This window comes from Eubalaena glacialis, chromosome 8, assembly GCF_028564815.1.
Source record: "Eubalaena glacialis isolate mEubGla1 chromosome 8, mEubGla1.1.hap2.+ XY, whole genome shotgun sequence".
Lineage (NCBI taxonomy): Eukaryota > Metazoa > Chordata > Mammalia > Artiodactyla > Balaenidae > Eubalaena > Eubalaena glacialis.
This window is the reverse complement of record NC_083723.1, coordinates 70,881,825-70,904,789: the sequence shown is the minus strand read 5'-3', so window position 1 is coordinate 70,904,789 and position 22,965 is coordinate 70,881,825. Positions and strand designations below refer to the sequence as shown.

The 22,965-nt window shown below is 36.8% G+C and overlaps 1 protein-coding gene across 1 annotated transcript in view; it reads right to left on the bottom strand.

Annotated features, from left to right (window-relative positions):
* CALCR (calcitonin receptor) overlaps positions 1-22,965 on the bottom strand; it is a 144,712-nt gene that overhangs the window by 24,162 nt on the left and 97,585 nt on the right. The window contains exons 7-9 of the mRNA XM_061197787.1: positions 19,262-19,353; positions 11,502-11,628; positions 687-840 (exon numbers count right to left, since the gene is read on the bottom strand). Of these exons, the coding sequence (XP_061053770.1) occupies positions 687-840; positions 11,502-11,628; positions 19,262-19,353 (373 nt within the window). The remainder of the gene's footprint in view (positions 1-686; positions 841-11,501; positions 11,629-19,261; positions 19,354-22,965) is intronic.

Sequence of the window (22,965 nt, the reverse complement as noted above, 5' to 3'; positions counted from 1 at the left end):
TAAGTGACTGTTTCTCGTCTGGTTTGGAGACTATTTCACCTAACATAAACTGTCAATTGGAAAATAAACCTCATCCATGAGCCTTAAAAAAAAAGAAGAAGAAGTAGCCACACCTCAAACAGTCCCACCATAAGCTTTTCAAAGCCATTGCCATGCACTGTGATGTCAGGTAGGTTCTACTTGGAGGCCCATGTGGTTATGTCTATCGCTTAGCTGGACTCCACGTCCTGAACCTTCACTAGAGGAGTCCTGCCGATGGATTGACAGGAAGGAACACTCTTGAGGATGGGAAGTGGGTCCAGGGTAGGGGAGTACAGAATTCAAAATGTGAAATTCTCCTTTGCTCTACATACAGGTGATAAATAAAACTGAAGGGGGTCTAATCAGATCTCTCCATCAGCGCATGTTTTCAGTGCATCTGTTAGCTGGGTTTGCTTCCTGAAGACACGCTCATAATCATACCCCTCCTTCGCTGCACTCACCCTCCTGCGTACCAGAGTCCACGTGAACTTGTTAAAAAGCTTCTACCAAGTTCTCAGGAGACTGAACTCCTGCCAGCACCTGTGTCCCATCTCTCCTCAAAGGACCTCAGCCCCTGCCTGTTCTCTGACCAAGACTAGAAGAAGACGGTGAATATACAGACAGAGGTAAAGGTGGCTCAAGACTCAGCTGCAGAAAATACATACCCCAGCCCAGGACATGATACCACCACATGCGTTGTCCCTCAGCGAACACAGACACCACGATGAGTGTGTGAAGGTAGACCCCTTCACAGAGCATCCAGAAATAGTTGCACGACATCATGTACTGGTGAAAAAAGTGCAAAATCTTGCAGATCGGCTGTTGGAAAGAAATGGAGATACTCAGTGGAAGACATCTGTAACAATTTGGCCGAGAACAGAGGGTGAATGTGAGAATGAGCCAAAGTATCTGCATTCAGCCTGAAAGGCAGTTTCCCCAAGCATCTATCAACGTGTCACCCTCTAGATTCGGAAATCAGAGTAATAGTTCATAGGTTATTAGTATTACATGTAAACAAACAGCCAACTAGGGCAATGGAAGCCTAGTCTCCCAAATGTTCTTTTCTCATTACATCCTGGTTACTTATATAGACTAGACAGGCTTATTTTTCCTGTAGTGTGTCTGAGACCCATAATTTGTGATAGCATCCAAGGATTCGTCACGTAACTTTTAGGGCTCCTTTTCTATGGCCAATGAGGAGAATAACACAGAAATTGTTAAAGCTCTCCTGAAGTTCACTGATCTGTTAGTGATGTTTACTTAGCAGTAAAAGAGGAGAGAACCAGGTGGTAATTTTCTCATATATGAGCCAGGAGCTATGCTGAGCCCAACTGATGTGATTTTGCTTTCATAAGGGAGCCTTAGTTTCTATATGGGGGTCCATGTGTTTGGGACACAGAGATAAGGACAGCAACCTCGCTTGGTACTCAGTACTGATGTGGGATCCACATTTCTGGAGCAATCAAGATTAACTACATATTGTTGTCTGTACAGAAATAATTATTGCTTAAACTACATAACAGAACACCCTAAATAGTTTCCTAGTCACCTCTAGAGTAGGGCTTGTCATCTTGGCACTATCGATGTTTTGGACTGGATACTTTTTGTTGTGGGGCTGTCCTGTGTGTTGATGGGTGTTTAGCAGTATTCCTGACCTCTATCCCCTACCCAGTTATAACAATCAAAAATGTTTCCAGACGTTACCAGATGTCCCCTGGAGAGGAAAATGTCCCTGGTTGAGGAACACTACCCTAAGGTATTTAGCTGTGCTTGACTCCCTCTAACAACAACAAAAATAGCAACAATTTAGCATGCAAGACTCTACATATTAGGGCTGATTATTTGCATTATTATTTTATCAAATGCTCTGCTTTACCTTTTGAATCTGACTGGATTTCAGGCCTTCTTTTTTACAAAGCAAATTAGCCATAAAGTGACTTTCAGTATTGCAGTAACCTTTTCAGGACCACTCATTTCTATTCAATGCATAGCAATAGTAATTCATTTACTGGGAATCTGATGCACTGAGTCCTTTCAGAACTCATTGAACGTAAGAAGCAGCCAGCTGGGTCCATGAGAAGGCAGATAGTGTATTTTCAGAGATAGAATCAACCTCTGATTCTGACCAAAGTGGAACAGTAGTGCAGATAATTCAAAACAGGTAATCAGGTAATCTAAAAGTAATTTATATTGGTTTACAAAGGCACTGACTTTTTTTTTTATCTGATTACCTTCCTAATTGGGATTATTTAATATTATTATTAGTTTGCATTTGCTAAGCAAATACTTGCTATGTGCACATGACAAGCAAGTAAAATAAGAAATTCAGCTGATAATCTGGATTCATTTTAAAGACTGCTCTTACTTGAAAACCCTATTCCTTCTGGATCAAGAGGTCCAGAGCAGAAGCTTTGGTGGCTGCCATTTGTAGAGGAAGGGACAAGAAGAGGGCAAAGATGATGGCCCAGGGAAAAGCTGGGGCTCTGTGTCATCCAAAGCAGCTTTGACTTCACATTTTATATGCAGCCAATCCTCATTATTCACTGTAGTTATGTTCTATATGGCTAGATACAGTAGCATACTAAGGAAAAAATTGTGAGATGTTTTGTTTTTGTTTGGCTTTAAAAAAATTTGGCAAGGGAGAATTCAAAATAACAACCAACTATTTCTTAAAGGACATTCTGCTAGAGTTTGGTTAAACACATGTTATTATTTAACATCCTTTGATTTGTTGTCAAAATGGTGGCTAAATTTCATGAAGAAACTATGCTTATTTTTTGTGTGTTCAATCCTGGACTAGGTCCTACAATTGCGAAGACAAAGTTCAGTGCTTGCAATTGAGAAAGTCATCTTCTGGAGGGGAGATGAATACAGAAATACATAAATGCAGCCATGCACAATGACTTCTAAAAAAGGTGATTTCTGTAATCAACATTAATACCATTAAAAATTCTTTTCTGAGGCACATAGCAAAGCCTGGCACCTAGATCATAGCAAATAAATGAATCAAACTAATGGGGTTTGTGTTATTAACATTACGTAATCCATTCAATTTGTGAGAAAATTAACAAGGAATTAGTAGATTCTGCCAAAGTTGAACAAATTATTAAGCATTGTCAAGCATTCTGCCCTTCCTCCAATTTTTGCATTATTTGGGGGCTGCTATACAGACTAATTTATAGTAAAAGAGGTGGCTAACTATAAATTTCTCGAATTTGCATGAACAATATTGTAGCAAAATGAAGAATATGCTAGGAGGGTTACTGGGGGTTACCAGAAGCATGTTTGAAAACTTATGGCGAACAGTTAAAACCACATCCTCCAATATACAAATATATTAATAACTAACTAAAAATATTGAAAAATTAGTTCGAAATGGTCTAAAGAGTACTAACTCCATAATACTTTGTACCGAATCAAAGGTGCCAAGTTTATTTCTGCTAAATCTTGTTTTAAAGCAGAAATAAACTTTGGTGTAGGTTCTGGTGATCTCCAGCACTGTGTCTATAGGTTGTTCTGCCTCTGTTTCAGTGGTGTGTGTATATAATTCCACCTCGTGTGGGCATATAGTTTTGGGGAATGGAGGTTGCAACTCCATTATCTTCCCTGAACTGCTTAGAACTGGAGTGGGAAATACTGTGGAGAGAAACTACTTTTGTTTGTCTATAAAGTGAATGGATCAAATGAGACTGATATTTAATTAGGTCAGTAATTTTCCCAGCTCTCTTCTCTTCAAGTGTGAAAGTGATTTTGATACACAGAGAACTAGAAAGGACATACGGCTTACCTTTTTCCTCTCCATTCCTTCATACATCTTACAAGCTTGAAATGCCCTTTCATCTACTCCTTGAAATTAAACTCTAAAGGGTGTGGGCATGGCTTATTGAAAGGAGTTCTTGAAAGCAGTGACGTAATAATGAATCCCTCCAAAAATATGCAGTTCAAATATAAATAATGAAAAAGTTTATAGTAGTGCTTTTTCAAATTTTAGCATGCATCAGAATCACTGGGAGAGCTTGTTAAAACACAGATTTTGGGTCCCATTAGTAGAGATTCTGATTCAGAAGATCTAGCATGGGGTGGTAGATTCTGCATTTCTAAGTTAAGTACCGAGTGATGCTGACGCTATTGGACGATGGGGCACACTTTGAATGGATTTAGGGTACAGAGGGAGTTTACTCAGTACCTGACTCCTGTTTTGGTTACTTGCTGGCCTTCCAGTACTAACTCTAACCATCAAAGAGCACAGGCTTCTTGTTCCAGTAGACTCACAATGCAATGAGAAATGTCCTGACTTTGATTCACATGTATACTAAAACTTCATGAGGAGGAATTACACAACTTTTTGTCAAGATGCCAGTGCAGTTGATAAACCAAAGGGCAAAAGGCTCTCATTTCAACTTGAAAACTGTCAACTTGTACAGTCTTTAAAGCTAGCTGAATGAAGGAGAAAAATCCCCCAGTCAGAAAGTCAGCATTAACTTTGTAGGAAACTACTGCAGTCCTTCTCTAGAGAAATTTAAAGATATAACGTTTTCAATTAAATGTGAGTCTGTCATGCAATCCTGGGCTGATTTCTGATAAAGCCTCAGAGAAAATAAGCTTGAATCTGTGCAACTGTAGTCACGATTGGGTGTGTTTAGAAAAAAAAAAAAAAAAAAACACTGGAGAAAAAAGTCCCATTTGAGATAAATACACTGGAAAATGATCCAGAAATTGGCAAAGGAAATACTCCGGAAGTGTTCAGGAAACAAAGCCAGAGAAAACAGAAAACATGATGGGGGAAAAAAAAAAGCCTGTTAGAAGTGTGGCAGGGGAATAAAAATTAACAGCTTGCTATACTCACGGGTCTTTGCCTACATGCTGTAATGAGGATATTATCACTCTTCACTGGGGATTTTCAAGCCATGACTGAATGAGTTTTATATGCTCAGGCTCAGGCCACAGCCCTTTTTGGTTATTTGTGATTTAAAAACCTCTGAGTATGTGCATTCTGCTTTCACACTTAGTCCTTTTAGATTTAAGCAGTATTTTACACATGCTCTGAGTTTCCACACCTCCCATGGTGTGTTAACACAGAAATGAAACTGAGTACCACAGTTAGAAAATGATGAGTGCTTAAGTCCATGACAATGGTAACAACTCTAGTATAAATAATAATAGCTAACATTTGAGAGTTCTGACTCTTAAATGGATTTATGGCTCTTAGGTGTATTGGTTCATTTAATCCTCACAAGCAACTCTTTGAGAAAGGTACTATTATTATTGATATCTCTATCAAGAAAGTGAAGCACAGTGAGGTTAGGTAACTTGCTCAAGATTAATCTGTAAGTAAAAGAGCTGGGATCTGAGATCCTGTAGTTCAGCGAGAACAATGCTGTAGTATTTGGAGCAATCCACCTGAACACAGCTAATATCAAATTGATTATTGCTCCACAGCTTTCTAGCAATTAACCAACATACCCCAAGGGAGTGTACAAAACTTCTAGTAACTCAACTGAAAGTTTTTTGAGAATGAAAACAAATCTATAAGAAGTGCTGCATGACATTCATAACAGCCTTCTCAAAGCAAGGGAAACAAGCTGCAAATGTTGAGATGAAGACTCACTACATAAACCATACCACAAGATACCATTTGTAGGTGACTAATTTCTCGTGCAGAGGTATCACCCAGATTGGTCAGGTGAGAGAAACTGGAGATTGGGTTGATGTTTATAGCCATTTTAGGAATAAATTCTTCAAATCCATATGGAAATGTGGTTGATTATAAATAATAAATTTTAAAAGGAATAAAGAAATCCTCTATACTTTTCTGTACCATATGATCTTGGTTAAAAGACCATTTATTGGCTTTGAAATGTAAGTAAAGTGAAATAGCATAAATGACCAGGGTAAGATACCTCAATTCATTACCGTGTCTTGGCATTATTCTCTCTGCACTGTCCCTCAAATCCATCATACTTTTTCATTCTCAATCTAATGTCTTTCATAGGCTACCAAAGTGGATAATTCCAATACAGTTTTATCTGCCATTTGATCTCTCATCTCAAAAACTCTGCTATCGCTGTCACCTCCCCCACATTTACATGCTCTCCCTCCCACCAGCCTCCTCTGGGCTAGGTGGGAGGAGTCCAGTTTCCACCCGTGGTTTCATCAGTTTCTAGTGCCTCACTTCTGAGCATCCATTCCAAGCTGATCTTCCTGTGACTAGGATGACCTTCTGACCTAGCCTATTGGCTCAACTGTCCTGAACAAGTGAGACTTAGAAGAAATTCACTTTGTTTTTCAGAACTTGGGACTCATTTGACTTTACTTATATAAGAGGCTATATAAAATGTGACCCAATTGTTTTGGCTTTTGAGGAATAAAATGCTCAGGTTCCCAGTAAAAACTAATCTCCCTGTATTGTCCCTTTCAGACTCAGATAAAAAGTTCAGAGAGACATTTCTGTCTAGAAAATGACTAGTGTGCTGCCAGCTTCCTTTAGATGCAGCAAGAACAATGCTTTTAATTCTGCCTCCTAACTCTCTACATGAAGATCATCGAAGAAGCAGAACAAGAAAATGAAATTTTAGATATTATGGAAATGAAATGTTCAAATGACACAAATGACAATGGGCAATTTTCACATCACTCAATAAACTGAGGATTTATTCAGCCCTTATTTATTCGATGAGTTATTTTGAGTTTAACTTTAAAAAAAAAAAAAAAGTTGTGTGAAGGAATAAGATTCTCTTTACAGGAGAGAATCTGCCCAACCAAAAAACTTCAAGGGAAGAGACTGACTACTTCGATGGGAAAGGGACCATAAACCCACTGGGATTCCCCGCTGAGGAATGAGAACAGTTTTCTTTTGCCCCCAACAAAATAAACCCTTACAGAAGTAGTGTGAAAGCACTGGGATAATGCAGCCTCCTTTTACAAGAAATAACTTTCTTTTTAATATATCCCCTTGGGCACTGGGAAGGAAAATATTTTTGCCTCTTAACTAGTGATTCAGTGACCTGAGAATTGGGCCAAAATGAAAAAAAAAACAACCCACAATTCTGTCTTTAGTTTGCTTAAGAAAGAAAGAGTCTTTAAAAATTATATATTCTTTTTTATATAGAAAATTATGTATTCTTTTTTATAGAAAAGAGACATATGCTTGAATCACAGACAGATGAAGTGCTGATGGATGTGCTTTTCTTTAGTTTATGACTTTGGTTATGTTTTTCATGTTAATTGCAATTTCAATAAATATTTGTAGACTAAAAATGTCTAATAACTTCCCTTTTTCAAAAATTTCTTCTGCTAATTTTTTTTTGTCTGTCTCTTCTTTCTTGGGTTTTTCTTTTTATCTCCACTTTTCTTGGCTAGGGAGGACCTTAATCTAGTGTTTTCTGAAATGTCAGTTTTTCAAGAAAAATGCAGTATTTCATATAATTTATTTAGAGTAATTTAAAATATCTGATTTTGCACATGACTTAGGAATACGTTGATGACATGACTCTCAATATTTGGGTGTTATTTTCTCTGTCTTTTTAAAGGTGGGGAATTTTATTGCTGGGAAAGATGGGGCTTTTCTAGTTAAACCTGGTTAAACCTTTCCTAGTTCTTGTTTATCCCGTGTATTCAAATATATTACAACAGGAAAAATTCCTTTATTCTTAACGCCTGCATTTGTAGTTCCAACTGCAATTTACTTTAATAGTCTTTTGGATAGGAAAAGATCCTCAAGAAATTAGACTTCTATGATAGCATTTATGACAGAATATGCATTTTCAAGATAAGGTACAATACAAAGTTTAAGACCTATGTCTCTCTTGGAAATAGTAAATAAGCAGTTTCAATGATGAATAACATACAAGATATATCTACTTGAGAGTTCTTTCCTACCCTTTCTTGAACTAATTTTGCCTGCCTAGAGAGAGCAGTCCTGTGTTGTATGTGGAGGATTAGATAAGACACGTACCAAAATCTCACTGGAAAACAAAGACTGTGTTCAAATAGAGAAAGTACTAACAACAAATGTCCCAGTTTTTTTCCTTTGGGCCAGTTGTATGCTTCACAATTTACAAACGTCAATTAATTTTTGTCATTGTGGTCTTTGGTTTTTAGCCTATGCTATTTATATGTATTTGGTGAAAGGCACATGTTTCCAGATTTTGTCCTATGGAAGAAAACAGACATTTGGAAATGTGGAAGAGGGCGAAGGGTGCTCACACACTATGACATGCCCCGTTTTCCACTGTAAGTGGGCTGTGATTGGTGGCTTATTCTCATTGGAATCTCAGAGGAAAGGAGACTTCTCATTCAGGCACACAGAGCAAAATCAGACTTTTTGCTCCTTTGTTTTCCACTAAAAAAGAGACATACACACACTTTGAAATAGGTAGATAAATGACTGAGTCTCACATATATAGTTGCAAGACGTAGGCAGCTGTTTCCATGGGAGGCAGGGCATATTCCTAGGGATTGTGAAGAGAATGTCATAAATAGATATTTCCCCCAAATGATACGAATTTAGTTCAGCCTGAAGACTAAAATTTGAATTTGGAGTGCTCAATAAACACTTGATTGATTGGATGAAGTTCTACCTTTCAAGAGTTTTATAGTTTTTTCCTAGGAAGTTTGCTCTTGCATAGCTAAAACAAAAACAACCCAAGTCTGTTAGGTTAAAAATATATTGATTAGAAAAAAAAAAAAAAAAAAAATATATATATATATATATATATATATATATATTGATTAGGAGAACCCAGTGTTAGTCATGCCATAAAGATAAACTTCTTTTCAGTTTTTCAAACTTATGTCACTTTGAGATTGCCTAATGTGAGAGAGCCACCCTCCCCCCTCCATATCCAGAAGAAAGCTTCCTATTAATTTATCTGACTCCCCTGTGCTCACATTCTCCCAGGGAATCAGCTGCTTTGTGGCTAAGCCAGGTCCTTAGATACCTGCTTACAGGCTTTATTAAAGGTTTCTAGGCAATAGGGGAGCTGGAAGGCAGAGCCGAGCTGGCTGCTTGGTGGCTAGGAGGCAGCCTGTGTGCTGTGACTGCCAGAATACCTAGGAATGTCTGTCCCTAAAGTATCCTATGAAAGTGAAAACATCCGCCAATGATAACTTATGAGTCTAGAAAATGAATAGAGTAACAGATTGGTTGGGAAAGTCATGTGCAGAGACCTAGGGAGCTAGCCACAGGGCGAGGGTTAGCAGTAACCTTGTTTGCAATATCACGCTCTTGGGAATTTTTAAAAGCTTTATGCTTCTTTGGGACTCTGGGACAACCCCTTGGAAGTAAGGGCAGTTTTTATTACTCTCATTTGATGGATAAGGTTAAATGGCTTCTCCAATTTAATAGTGAACTCAGAAAAGTCCTGAATGTATACTATTTCAGGAGGATAACACGTTTAGTATGATCTCATAATGGATGAAAAGCCCCCATGACCCTAAAATCCAGAGGGTGGGCTGGAGGCATGACAATGTGGGTGTGAGACCCTGCACAAGAGAGATGGGAGAGAGTCTATTCAAGAATTACAAGACTCCCAGGTCTTGTAATTACATAGCTCCCAGGTTGGTGGGCTGATTATTCAATAACTAAAGTGCCATTTCCTGGCCTACTTTGTACAGATAGTAACTTTCTCAGGGTTTTCATATTTAATGGGAAATGGGATGCCCCAAATTTGAGTTTTCTTTGCTGAGATGTTCTTGGTTAATGGCTTCTACACCTGTTTTAATCTTAGTGGGAGTCAGCTTCCCTAATGAAATGGAGTGTGCTTGTCTAATTATGGAGAACCATTACTTTGAAATGGCTGAGCCAATATCTTTAAGAACAATCTTCCTAAGGAAAGAAATCAAGATAATCAAGAACACCATGTGGTACAGAGGAGAGAGGATGGGCTTCTGCATGGGACAGGTCTGGGTTTGAATCTATCTATCTAACTATCCACGGTGTGTAGGACAACTATCTACGTCTAACTATCCACGGTGTGTAGGACACGTGCCTTCACTGAGCCTCCGTTTACTCAGTTAATAATGGGGAGATGGCAGGACAGGAATAAAGATGCAGATGCAGAGAATGGACTTGGGACACGGGGAGGGGGAAGGGTAAGCTGGGACGAAGTGGCTTGGACATATATACACTACCAAATGTAAAATAGATAGCTAGTGGGAAGCAGCCGCATAGTACAGGGAGATCAGCTCAGTGCTTTGTGACCACCTAGAGGGGTGGGATAGGGAGGGTGGGAGGGAGACGCAAGAGGGAGGGGATATGGGGATATATGTATATGTATAGCTGATTCACTTTGTTATAAAGCAGAAACTAACACACCATTGTAAAGCAATTATACTCCAATAAAGATGTTAAAAAAAATAATGGGGAGAATATCCACCCTTCGCTGGGGTCTTGTGAGGATTAAGTGAAATGAGATTACTTTTATTAAAATCGGTTGACATGAAAGAAGAAAACTCATCAAGGTAAACCCATTCTGCACCTAAGACAGGACTCTGTCTCAGTAACAGATGCCATGGTTTTAAAAGATGGATCACAATGCCTTTCTGGATGTATTCACACTGCAAAAATTATTAGCACTGTGGATCCATTAGAAGCCAAATTAAGCTGCTTTCCCATGCCATGCTACTGTCACGCAGGATGCACGCTCTGGGCAGATTTCACGCATTTTTGTCATTGGGTTGGCAGAGCTGTCAAATGCCAGTTTTGAAAGATGAGGCTATCTACAGATGCTTGCATAACACAGTTAAGCAGAGAAACAAAAATGAAAATATCCCTTGGCCATTCATTGTGTGCTGGATAACTTCTGTTTGTGCTTTCAAATGCGCTCTCTACCCAGCTCCTGGGCCTGGAGAAATTGCTCTGCACGTCTCCTTCAGGGCGTCCTCGCCCTCTGGTTTCTGGTTGAGCTCAGTTAATGGGGGCCATTAGCAGAGACTGGGAGATGACAGTGCGTGAACTAGGGACATTTCAATCTTTTTTCTAAGTCACGCAAACGTAGAACATGATAAAGTTTATATGAATCACTAGAGTAAATACATAGCTACTTGCAGCTGAAGTGACTGGCCCAAGACCAGCTCGGCACCGGAAGGCTGAGGGATTAATACCTATGCACACCTGTAACCCATTAGTGACACACTGGGGCCACTGCAAAGCACTGCTTTAGTACACCTAGTATATGTGCTCAGTGAACTTCCCATAGATGTTAATAAATTATTGATTAGTCATGAAAACTCATTATTTACGGTATGATTCTTATTGGGCTATAACTTTATTATTCCCAGCCCTTTACTATAGCATATAACCATTACTTCCAATAATTACACAGAAATGATGTGCCTTGTTAAATGCAAAACTCCACTGTAAAAGTAAATATTATTATATATGTAAACAGCTGCTTAAGTAAGACAATGACACCATGTTCACTACTTATACTTACTATATCCTTAAAAATAAAATTAAAAACAAATCATGTAGTGCTTACCGGATCCCTTTTCACGAGCTCTCCGTTGGGCACAACTTCAACCAGGTGGATGATGATAATGATAGAATTCAGAACGTAAGTCAGAAACATGTTCTTGTGCAGAGTCACCCTTTGGCACTTAAGGCTCCTGGAAGGAAAAAGTAACAGAAAGCATTAACCAGTGCCAAGATGTTGACGTACCTGGAAAAAAACCCACTTTGTAAATATTTTTTAATATTTTCTTTAGCAACAGAGGAAAGAACGTATAGAAGTAAGTGAAGCTGGTTTCATCTTTAAGACTCATTACTACCTTTCTGCCTGATTTTTACAGACAGTTTTCCGGTAGCTCATAGTTTTCAGTCCTCAGGGTGACTTCCTACAGTAACTAAAAGAGTGAGTGATAAAAATCACTTTTAATTATAACAAATGTCATAAAATTAATTAAGAGAAGGACTTTTACAAGAGAAACCATTAGGGTTTGGAATTGTGCTTCAGATGAAACATCGACTCTCCATTGATGTAACCCGGCAGAAATTGAGTGGCAAATGGGATAACAGAGCCTGAAGTCAGAAACAAGGCTGCCTGACAGCCTGATTGAATCCATGTCCTTGGCCCATCACATACACAGATTTTATTAAGTCTCCTGTCATCCTTTTCTTTCACCATTTCTTTTAATACCTTCTTATTTCTTGTATTCCAACTGGAAATCAACCCTATGGCTCCTTCTTTCCATGTCCTCCTGATGGTGGAGCTCAGACACAGGCAGAGAATTCTAACTAGTCTCAAATCTGATTGAGGCACAGTGTGTTTTGGACCTGGGACCTATCCAAGTGCACTGCTCATTGGAAGAGCCACGTCCCGCCTCTGGCGTACTAAACAGTTTGCTGCATTTTTCATTCCTTTCTCCTCCACTTCATAAATCTTCACAAGTACTTGTGTACTTGTGTGAATGTTCATCTAAATAAACATTAGTTTGAATATCCTATTTCACTTTTTGATGCATATGTAGACAGCCTGCAGGACGGCTATAACAAAATTGGAGTGATTATCCTAGATGAATTAAAATCTCGTGTTTACCATATTTGATCCAGTCAAAAAATGTTTAGCATAATGTGAGAAATTTAACGTTAACATTCAGTTAATGATGCCAATGAGTGATCATAGTAACTACTCCTAAAAAATCTTCATGGAATAAAGCTAGAATCCCAGGCATTTTGACAAGAAAATTCTGGGGAAAAATGAATCATGAAAATGCTTTCCTATATTTTCAAATCAAAGGAAAAATGAGTTGTCAATTATCTGTAGTAAAAAGTACCTTTAAGCAATAAGGGCAACTGTTAGAGCATATTTTGATTATTGTAGCTACCTTTTTCAACTCTTCAGGAAGCACAAGTATTAGTAAATAGTTAATACAGAATATTTTAAAATCCTCAACTTGTTGAGCAGGGGTAGAATGCAGGAGGCAGCCAATGGTAAAGATGGGGTTTAGAGGAGAACTTTCTCTCCCTCTCTCTCTCTTTCTCGCGCACACACTACCATGTGCTACTTTATGTAGCAGCAGCAAATTTTGTTAAATAAAGTGAACCTAGTTGGTTTTTTAACAGTACTATAAAAAGTAGGATGCAAATTTAAGGCTTTAAAAAGAAAAAATTATTTATGTGAAACATCATGCCCATTTATACTGCATAAACTCTTCCCATAAAGTAACTGTTAAACCTCTGACCTGCCATTTTTCATATAGTCGTAATAGCATTTTATAATTCTTCTCACTGGGAGGCAAATATCTGTGTTCTCATTATTGGATTCAGCCTGGCTTAAACCAACGACAGTTGACATTATGCATAACTAAGGAGTATGGATGAATGCATCATTCAGCATTGTTATTCTCATGACTGATTTTCTTTGGATTGGGTAGAGTTCAATAATCTGTCAATGGACATTAGCTTACAGAACTGGTTAATGTTCAGTCTCCTGTGTAAACCAGAACTGCCCTAAATAAAATATACTTCCTCCACCTCCAGCTTACTCTTGGGTCCTTGTATCCCTGTTTTATTTTTCTTCTTAACACTTACTGCCTCCTGATATATCGTATATTTGTTTACTGCCTGTTATTTTTTCCTTTTCTCTTACTAGAATGGAAAAGCTAAAGGCATTTGTTTTGTGTGCCTAGGACAGCTTCTGACACACAGTAGGGCTTAATACTCTTTTTTGCGTTAAAAATCTTTATATAATAGCAATTTTCTTTGAGCCGTGACCACTAAACAGTTTTTCCAGTACCGAGAATTACATTAAACGCTAGATGATCTCATATTTCATACTTTGTATCATACTGAACATTTGCCAGATTCTTAACTAATATTGGACATTATCCTGTTGTTCAACATTACGTAAAACCTATATACAGTACTGTGTTATGTACACAATGAGAAAGTGATGGTTTAAAGCTGGATAAACTGTTAGGTTCCAAAGGAAGAATATGACTAATATATGAGTATCTGTTTCTTGAAGATTTCAATATAATTTCTCCTTATTGAGTTTTAAAAATTTTACTACACTTACTTGATGACATTTACACTCAGCTTTTTGAAGCGAGTTAAAGGTACTTTAAATTTATTAAAATTCTTTCAATAATCCAACACATATTACTGTGTATCCAACTCTGATTCAAACCTTCTTGTAGATGCTAGGGATATATGGGTGAACAAAACAGACAGCTTCTGCCTTCAGGGACCTGAAGGGACCTAAATATTACATAATTATTTACTATTATAATAAATGTTCTGAAAGAGGTATAGGATGCTGAAGAGGATTAACTGAACTTAAGAAATTATGTGTTTAATTGTTCGCAATACAAATATCCTGTTGCCTGAATGAACATGAGAGAAGCGGACATTTTCCTGTCAGACCTGAAATGTCTTTAGTAGAAATGGCATGAACCAGATGTTAGCTCTACTTTATTCCTCTTGATAAAAAAAAAAAACAAAACACAGGTATTTAGATGGACAGGACATTGCTTACTCTGAGTGACAGGGAACTATAAGTACTATAGATTCTCCAAGAGCGGGAGGATAAGACAATATAATTTACTCCTGTCTTGGCCCAGTCAAGGTGTCATTCACATGTGAGGATGAGATAACGATTTACTTTCATAGGAATCTCAAGATGTCACACTTTAAAGTTAAAGCGAAATGTCATATTTATGATTTTAATTTACCTGGTGTAAATCTTTCACATTGAAAACTTTGTTTCAAGTTACTGGTATCCTATGCATGCTTGCAGGATACTGAAGTTGTATGAGAAGGTGCTTAATGTTTGCCTTGAGTCTTGCAGATTGTATAGATCAGTTTGATATCACAGGACAAGGCACAACTTTAAGTTTTCCTTTACGTAGGTATCATACCTTGTTCATGATGGACAAGAGAAGTGAGGGAAGGAGGGAATGTGAAATGGATTGCATTAAAACTCCTAGAAAAATTCAGAACAATGTGTTATACATCTTTCTTATCTGACAAGGGACTTTATATCTTTGGATTTAGCACAAAATCTTTACCCTTAAGGAACTCCCTTTCAATCATAACTCTTGCTTCTTTTCCTATTACTACTGTTCTATGAGGGAACATGTGCCAAGAGGTGACCAACAGTTATCTTTGGTGTCCTGCCATGTCAAGGGTGGGCTGGGAGAAAGGAGGCTGTTTTTGCTGCCATTGATTTAATGGTTTCTCTGGAGGAACAGGAAGGCAGCCAGAGATGTATAATAGGATACTATACAAGATCGTTATCTATCCATCCTCTATAAAGATGTGAAATAGAATAATAGGGAATACTGAGTAATAGAGGAATCAATATTCCTTTTAGAGGTCCCAGTGGAAAACTTTTTTTTTTTTGGCCAGTGTGGTCAATGTAATGTAATGTAGAAAATGTAATGCAATGAACACGCTTCTCTTTCAGCATATATCTCTGTTAACTTTCAGGCAAGAGTAATTGATATTCACAATATGTAATCAGCAAGTAGTACTTTGGTACCAAGTAGTCAAAATGGATGTTAATGAATGTTCTATTATTGGACCTTCCTTAAGAAAAAACAGTGAGATGTTTCAGTATTTAGAATTATTATGCAGAAATGTAAATTGATAAATTGTACATGGAACTGATAAGTGAATTTATTGCAAACTTGCTTAAAATGGCAGGAAACAAACACAAATGTCCACTTATGTGACTTTCTCAAGCCAGTCTTCTCTAAAGGTATTTTTATTTTAACCCTCTTATTGACATTTACTCTTGGCATCTAGTAGTGAGAAGTCTTAAGTAATTTGATGGTTCTATTTAATTCCTCTCCATGGTATTACTCCTAACTATTTTTCCCAGTATAGGTCCTAAACCAAATATCCTAAAAAGGCTGTTTTCAACCTTTAATTGGTGGACCAGAAGTAACCTGTATGTCATCCTGAATATTATTTTAACTCTGCCACTTTGTACAGTTAAGATCTTCAGTATTGCCTTTTCTATGATTTAAATCACTGAAAAATTTTTCCTTTATCTTGAAGAGGGCCTAGAAGTTCAATTTTATTCTTTTAAAATAACAAAGACTTTATATACATTTCTACAATCATTTTCCAATAGCACAGGGAGCATGATTCTTATTTGTTTCAGGTTACACAGTCCTGCCTTTTATCTTCTCCTGAATGCTCAGAGTAAAATCACATTAAGATTAGACACATGCCTTACTGATCTCATTCTGAGTAATACCCCAGGATTTTTAGCAAAGTATTGGCAGTTCTACAGCCTCCCATATATTCAGTAACTCCTCTGCAGGCCTTCCTGGCCTGCTAGTTTGAGAAGGACACCTGCAGGGTTATTCCTTTTTATAGACCCTAGAAGGCACATGTTAGGATTTTAGAGTGAGATTTCAATGGGATGATTATGAATGAGGCATTAGGTCTCAGAAGCAGAGCTGAGTGTAAGTTCTCATTTTGGTTTCATGATGAACGTTTTATGAAATTGATTATTTGGATTTTGCAAAATAACTCAACCCTGGGCGTGCAGAATTAAGCAAGGGAGTGATGATTATTGCTTGCTCAGGTTTCACACAGATGATGCCATTTAAGTACATAAATTGTAAAACCTCCCCTTGTAATGTGCAGTAAATATCACAAGGGTGATGTTGAGTGTTTGAAAAAAAACCTGGGGGCTTCCCTGGTGGCGCAGTGGTTGAGAATCTGCCTGCCAATGCAGGGGACACGGGTTCGAGCCCTGGTCTGGGAAGATCCCACATGCCGCGGAGCAACTAGGCCCGTGAGCCACAACTACTGAGCCTGCGCGTCTGGAGCTTGTGCTCCACAACAAGAGAGGCCGCGACAGTGAGAGGCCCGCGCACTGTGATGAAGAGTGGCCCCCGCTTGCCGCAACTAGAGAAAGCCCTCACACAGAAACGAAGACCCAACACAGCCTAAATAAATAAATAAATAAATAGCGTTCCCTTTAAAAAAAAAAAAACCTGGGAAAATATTTCTAATTAAAAGATAAAATGCAGTCATAGATCAGTTATTTTGTTTTTATTTTCACAGTCACTTTGAATATTTCTGAAATCCAAATGTAAGAAAAAATGTGACGAATTAGAAACGTACTTTAAGAAAAACAGATGGCATTGATAGTTTTAGTTTGGGCAGATTTAAGATAAGATTAAGAACAGGTATAAAAATCAGACATGACTGCTTCTGGATTTGAATATTTAGCATCTCAGCATGTGTGTTTTTTGTATCCTAGTCACCTCTTACTGTGTGCACCCTAGAGAACCAACTGTTTCAGTTTGTGTCTTCCCATTGTTATATTCAGATTCTACCTCAATAAGACATGTTTTTCCTCCCAAGACTTAAGTTACTGTTTGGAAGGTTCTTGAAACAGAGAGACAGTAAGGGCAAAATCTGTGCTTCCTAGATAGTATGCCCCTACTCCCAAGGATTTTACCAGATTAATTTTGTTTTGGGACTAACTGGAATTGCGAAATATTTCACTTTGCCTATGTGCTACACTTTTAAACACTCATCTTTAGTGGCTTAATAGAGAAATTATTGAAAGAACATTCTTACTTTCTTTGCTGATTTGCCTCTCATACCTCATCACTTATTTAAGTGACTGGAGAAATAAAGAACTAAGAAATCTCCCTTGACATTATTTTATCTTTAAAGTCCTGTGTACATTTATTAATTGCAGAGTTACAAATGTGGGGCTTTTTATTTCAATTTTCTTATGGTTATATTTTAAAAATTTAAAGAATAGACTTTTAGTGACAGACTTTTTAATCAAAGTTTTATGAGATCCATGATGATGTATTTTTGCTCTGTGGTCAAGTGTAGTTGAAAAATGAATAGACATTCAAAGATTAATCATGCTATGTGTTTACTCTGCTGTATTCTGATCATTATAATTGAAAAAATTATTCTAATAATTAATCCTTCATGTCTTGTTGCTTTATCAGTCTTTCTCCTGTTAAACCAAATATGGAAGAAGCTCATTCTCTGCTTATTTATGTTATTATTTGCTATTCAGTTAAAAAATTGCTATTCAGTTATATTGCTTAATCAACATAAATTGATGATGTTGACATAATACAATATGTAATTATGATGTAAGTTATAGACAAAGATTAAAAATAGGATCAAGGAAAAAAATAACTGTAGTTGTATTAAGGGTGTGGTAAGTGTGATTCTCTCCTTGGTTTGATTTTTTCTAGTATTATCATGGCAATATTTTAACAAAAGTCAAATTAAGATTGTTATTTTATATATGAATCACTATACATTTAATTACATATCACATCTTTTAAGTGTGGAGAATTATTTGTAGTCTGTGCCTATGAACTTTTCTTAATCATTTGTATAATATCACTAAAAAAAGTATCAGTGGAAGGAAATAGCACTGTAGCGTGCCTCCTGCCTTTGATTTAAAGAAATGACACTAAATTTAGGACATGTTTTTAGGATCAAATTTAACATATGTTACTATCTCACATACATTGTGGTCATTCCTAAAACTATAGAATATTTTAAATTCTCCATTATTGTAAAATCAGTATCTATATCAACTTAATCATTTTGCAATAGGTAATGCAATCATTTGTATGGACACAGCCTCAGAATAGAAACCCTCATTGCAATTTTGTTTCTTACAGTTCTTAGAAGACACTTTCAGTTAACAATGGTAGGTGTGCAAGGGCAAAAAACTGACACTTGACAGCAGGCCATCTTCTTCTAGAGGTTCTCCTTGACTCTGGCTGAGTTAGTCAAGGCCAAAAGAAACTTCCTTTTCTGGCTGAACACGATCATGGCCTTACCAGCCCCACTTTTCTTCTGGCCCAATCCACTTACATACAGTACAGCTCATAATTAAGCAGGGTGTGTTCGAACTTGTGGCCATGGCCTCCATATGTTAGAGTGAGGGTAAAAGAAGGAGGATTATTTCCTCAATACTTCATGGAAGCTTAGCCATGGTAAGTGGAACTTTACCATGTTAATGCGGTGTATTTACGGGCTCACAGGATTATTTCATTTTGGGAAGGAGGCATATCGCCTTTGAAAATTATATGTATTCATCCTATTTTCCTCAAAGATAGGGTTAAAAAGCATATTTTAATTAATTTCATTTTTCTTGCTGCTTCATGACTCCCAGTGTTACATGTCTTGTAATCAGTAGACTTCCCCCTGCCCAACACTCTTGCAGAGTATACCATTTATTTTAGTACCTAAGAGAAGAAAATAAAAGGCAGATGCTATAGGTGTACTTACCTAACAAGCACGAAAATCACCAGGGAAATCACCAGGGTGAACATCGACATAGAATGACCCACAATAGCCAAGTAGTACAGAATGTATGCATTCTGCAACAACAACAACAAAACCAGTTACAAAAGCAGATAGGTGAATAAATTATTATAGAAGAGGGAAAACAGTTTATTTTATTTTATTTATTTATTTTCATCAGTGTATACATGTCAATCCCAATCGCCCAATTCATCACACCACCACCACCACCCCCCGCCGCTTCCCCCCTTGGTGTCCACATGTTTGTTCTCTACATCTGTGTCTCAATTTCTGCCCGAAAACAGTTTATTTTTAAATAGTGTAAATCAACAAATGTTTTGCTCCTTTAAAAAAATGACTAAAATGATAACAAATATTTCAGAGAATTAAATTATACTGAATTATAAATTGGATTAATAGATTAACTTTTCTAAGAATATCAGTTTTACTGGAATATGCATGACATGGTGGGAAGAACAGAAGATGGGATTCATCAGAGCGTTCTTTACTCAGAGTATTATCATTAAGTGTTTGTGTGACACTCATAGGTCCAGTCACTTCAGTTTTCCAGACTGCAGTAGTCCTCATCTGTAAAATCATGTGATTGGAATAGATGATTTTTAAAGCAATTATATGTTGTAAGGAACATCATTTAATACAGGGATACAGAAATATTGGATGTGAAAGGACAAGAAAAGATGGCCCAGGTAAACACTAACCATAAGAAAACTGGTGTGATATCATACAAGTCCAGATGTTAAGTCAGGATGATACAGCAATGCTAAATGTCTATGCACCTAATAATATAAACTCAAACCACACAGAGCATAAAGCAAAAACTGACAGCTCCTAGTAATCAACAGAATGAACACAGGGAGGAAAAATCTAGCTATAGAAGATATGAACAACATGCTCAACAAATTTTACTAATTCACATATAATAAGCATTGCACACAACATCTGCAGAATACCCATTCTTTTCAAATGCACAAAGAATATCCAAATTGACATACACTAGTCAGTAAAGCAAATGAATATATTTCAAATAATTAAAATCTTAAATAGCATCTTCACTGACCATAATACTCTAGAAATCATTAATAAAAATATAACTTAAAAAACACCCTCATATTGTTGAAAAGCAAACAATATATTTCTAAATAAACATTGGATCAAAGAAGAACTCACAGTGACATACCAAAACTTTTTGGATGTAGATGAAGGTGTACATAGAGGGAAGTTTAAAGACTAAAATGCATATATGGGAAAAGAAGATTGAAAATCAATGACCTAAATTTCCGTCTAAAGAAAATTAAACTTAAAGAATGTAAAAGAAAGGAAATAGAAATGATAAAGAGAGCTTGAATATATATTGAGGATCAAAGACAAAACCTAGTTCCTAAAAAAAAAAATAATTTCAATACCCCTTAGCAAGACTTATCAAGAAAAAAAAGACCCAAGAGAAATGAAAATATATGTGTGCACAAAAACTTGTACACAAAATGTTTATAGCACCATTCATAATAGTCCATAAGTGGAAATAACATAAATGTCCATCAACTGGTGTATGTGGTTTGTCCATAGAATGGACTACTATTCAGCCATAGAAAGGAATGAAGTACTTACACATGCTATAACATGGATGAACATTGAAAACATCAAGCTAAGTGAAAAAAGCCAGTCACAAAAAACCACATATTGTATAATCCTATTAATATGAAATGTCCAGAAAAGGCAAATCTCTTAGAGACAGAAAGTAGATTAATGGCTACCTAGAAATCCATCTGTTATTATTTGCAGTTGATATAATACTATATGTATAAAATATAAAATTTATAAATTACTAAAATTAATAAGTGAATTTTACAATAATTGTTGGATATAAAAATGAGAAGTTTTATTTTAATACATAAACAACAAATAATAAAATTTCAAATGTGGCATTTACAATTGCATTAAAAAATCAAATGCTTGAGAATAAATCTGCAGAAGGATGTGTGTGACCTCTACACAGAAATCTATAAAACATTATTGAGTGATATTAAAGACTGAGATAGATAGAGGGATATAGTCTATTCAATGTTTGAAAGAAATGATATTATAAAGATCTCAAAATTTTCAAACTGATCACAAGGTTTCTTTGCATGTAAAATTTGACAGACTGCTTCTAAAATTTGCACTGAAAATACAAAGAAAAAATATAGCCCAGACAATCTTGAAGAAGAACACAGTGGAAAGACCTACTCTATGGAGCATCATGATTTGTTATAAAGCCACTGGAATCCAGCAGTGTGATACTGGTGCAAGGAGAGACAAATAGACCTGTGCAACGCACTCCAGAAGCATGTAGTGACATGTATGGTCACTTGATATACAATAATGGCGATGCTACAGGGCAGTAGGGAAAGGATGGTCTTTTCAATAAATGTTGCTGGGTCAGTTGAATAGCGATATGGAAAAAAAATACAATGAATCCCTAACTCTAATTTTCAACAAACTAAAATGTGTGTTCCAAATTGAAAAGAAATAGCACCTCTTAGGTATAATCTTTGACCAGCAGTAGACATAGCTCAGCACTTAAATCTAAGTTCTTTACTTATGTTATTCCACATTGTTATATTTTCCAATGTTGCCTTTTATGTTTATGATGCCAATGGGAGAGACATTTAGGGGCAGGGGGACCTATGACACTCCTCTGACAATAGTGGATCGTTTCCTTCTCTATTTACTGATAGGTAGAACTCTCTAAGCACCTAACTTGTTTTCAGAGCTGGGCACCCTGTATTCTATTTTGTCTGGGAGAAAAAGAGACTGTAATATCCATTTGGCGGGTGAAAAAAACAGAGACTCAGAGAGGGCAATGGCTTGAAAGGAGGACAACATAATCTCTGGGCTTCTGGTGTTAAGTCCCCTCCCACAACAGGTTATTGGGTTGTGGGAAGAACTTAAGGTATTTTCAATAACTTATTGGGTCCTGGTATGAATGTGAATGCAGTGTAGATAAGCTGGATAATTTCTATGGAGTTCTTTGAATTCCTGGGAGAAACGCGCCATTTATGTACAAATCATTACCCTTGAACATTTTGATTCTTATCAATTTCCTTGTGAAGGGTTTGAGATTGAAGCACTAATTCTGCTTAAAAGGCTCACAAAACAGAGCCCTTTGTTTGGTTATGTGCATTATTGCTAGACAGAAACAGATATTGCCTTGTAGGCCTTAGAGTTTCAAAATGAACGTGTCAACTTATCCTGAATTGTGGTTGCATCATTTCACTAGGCATTTACATATTGTTCACCAGTTTCATTGTTGATACTGCTCTGCTAACGGTGCTTTTTATCCTTGCAGGTAATGATAGTAAATCTGGAATAGTTGGTTTATACCTAGAACTGATAAAAACTTCAGTATAGCTTGTAGGTCCCTTCTTAGGGGGTATTTAGGAATCTTTGCAAGAAAACACACAGGTCCTGTCTTTTTTTCCCCAGGAATTCATTTTCTGGCTCTTTTTCTAACTTTGCCACTAGACAAAAACAGGTGTGGCATTTTCTAACAGTTTTCCCTTTTAAATAGTTTACCATATTTAAATAGTTTTCCCTTGCCATTTAAAGTACTGTTTTTTAATTTGGATATATAGGCATGCCAGTATTTTATTTTTATCTCTGCATATTTTATTTGTAAGGAAATTTTATAT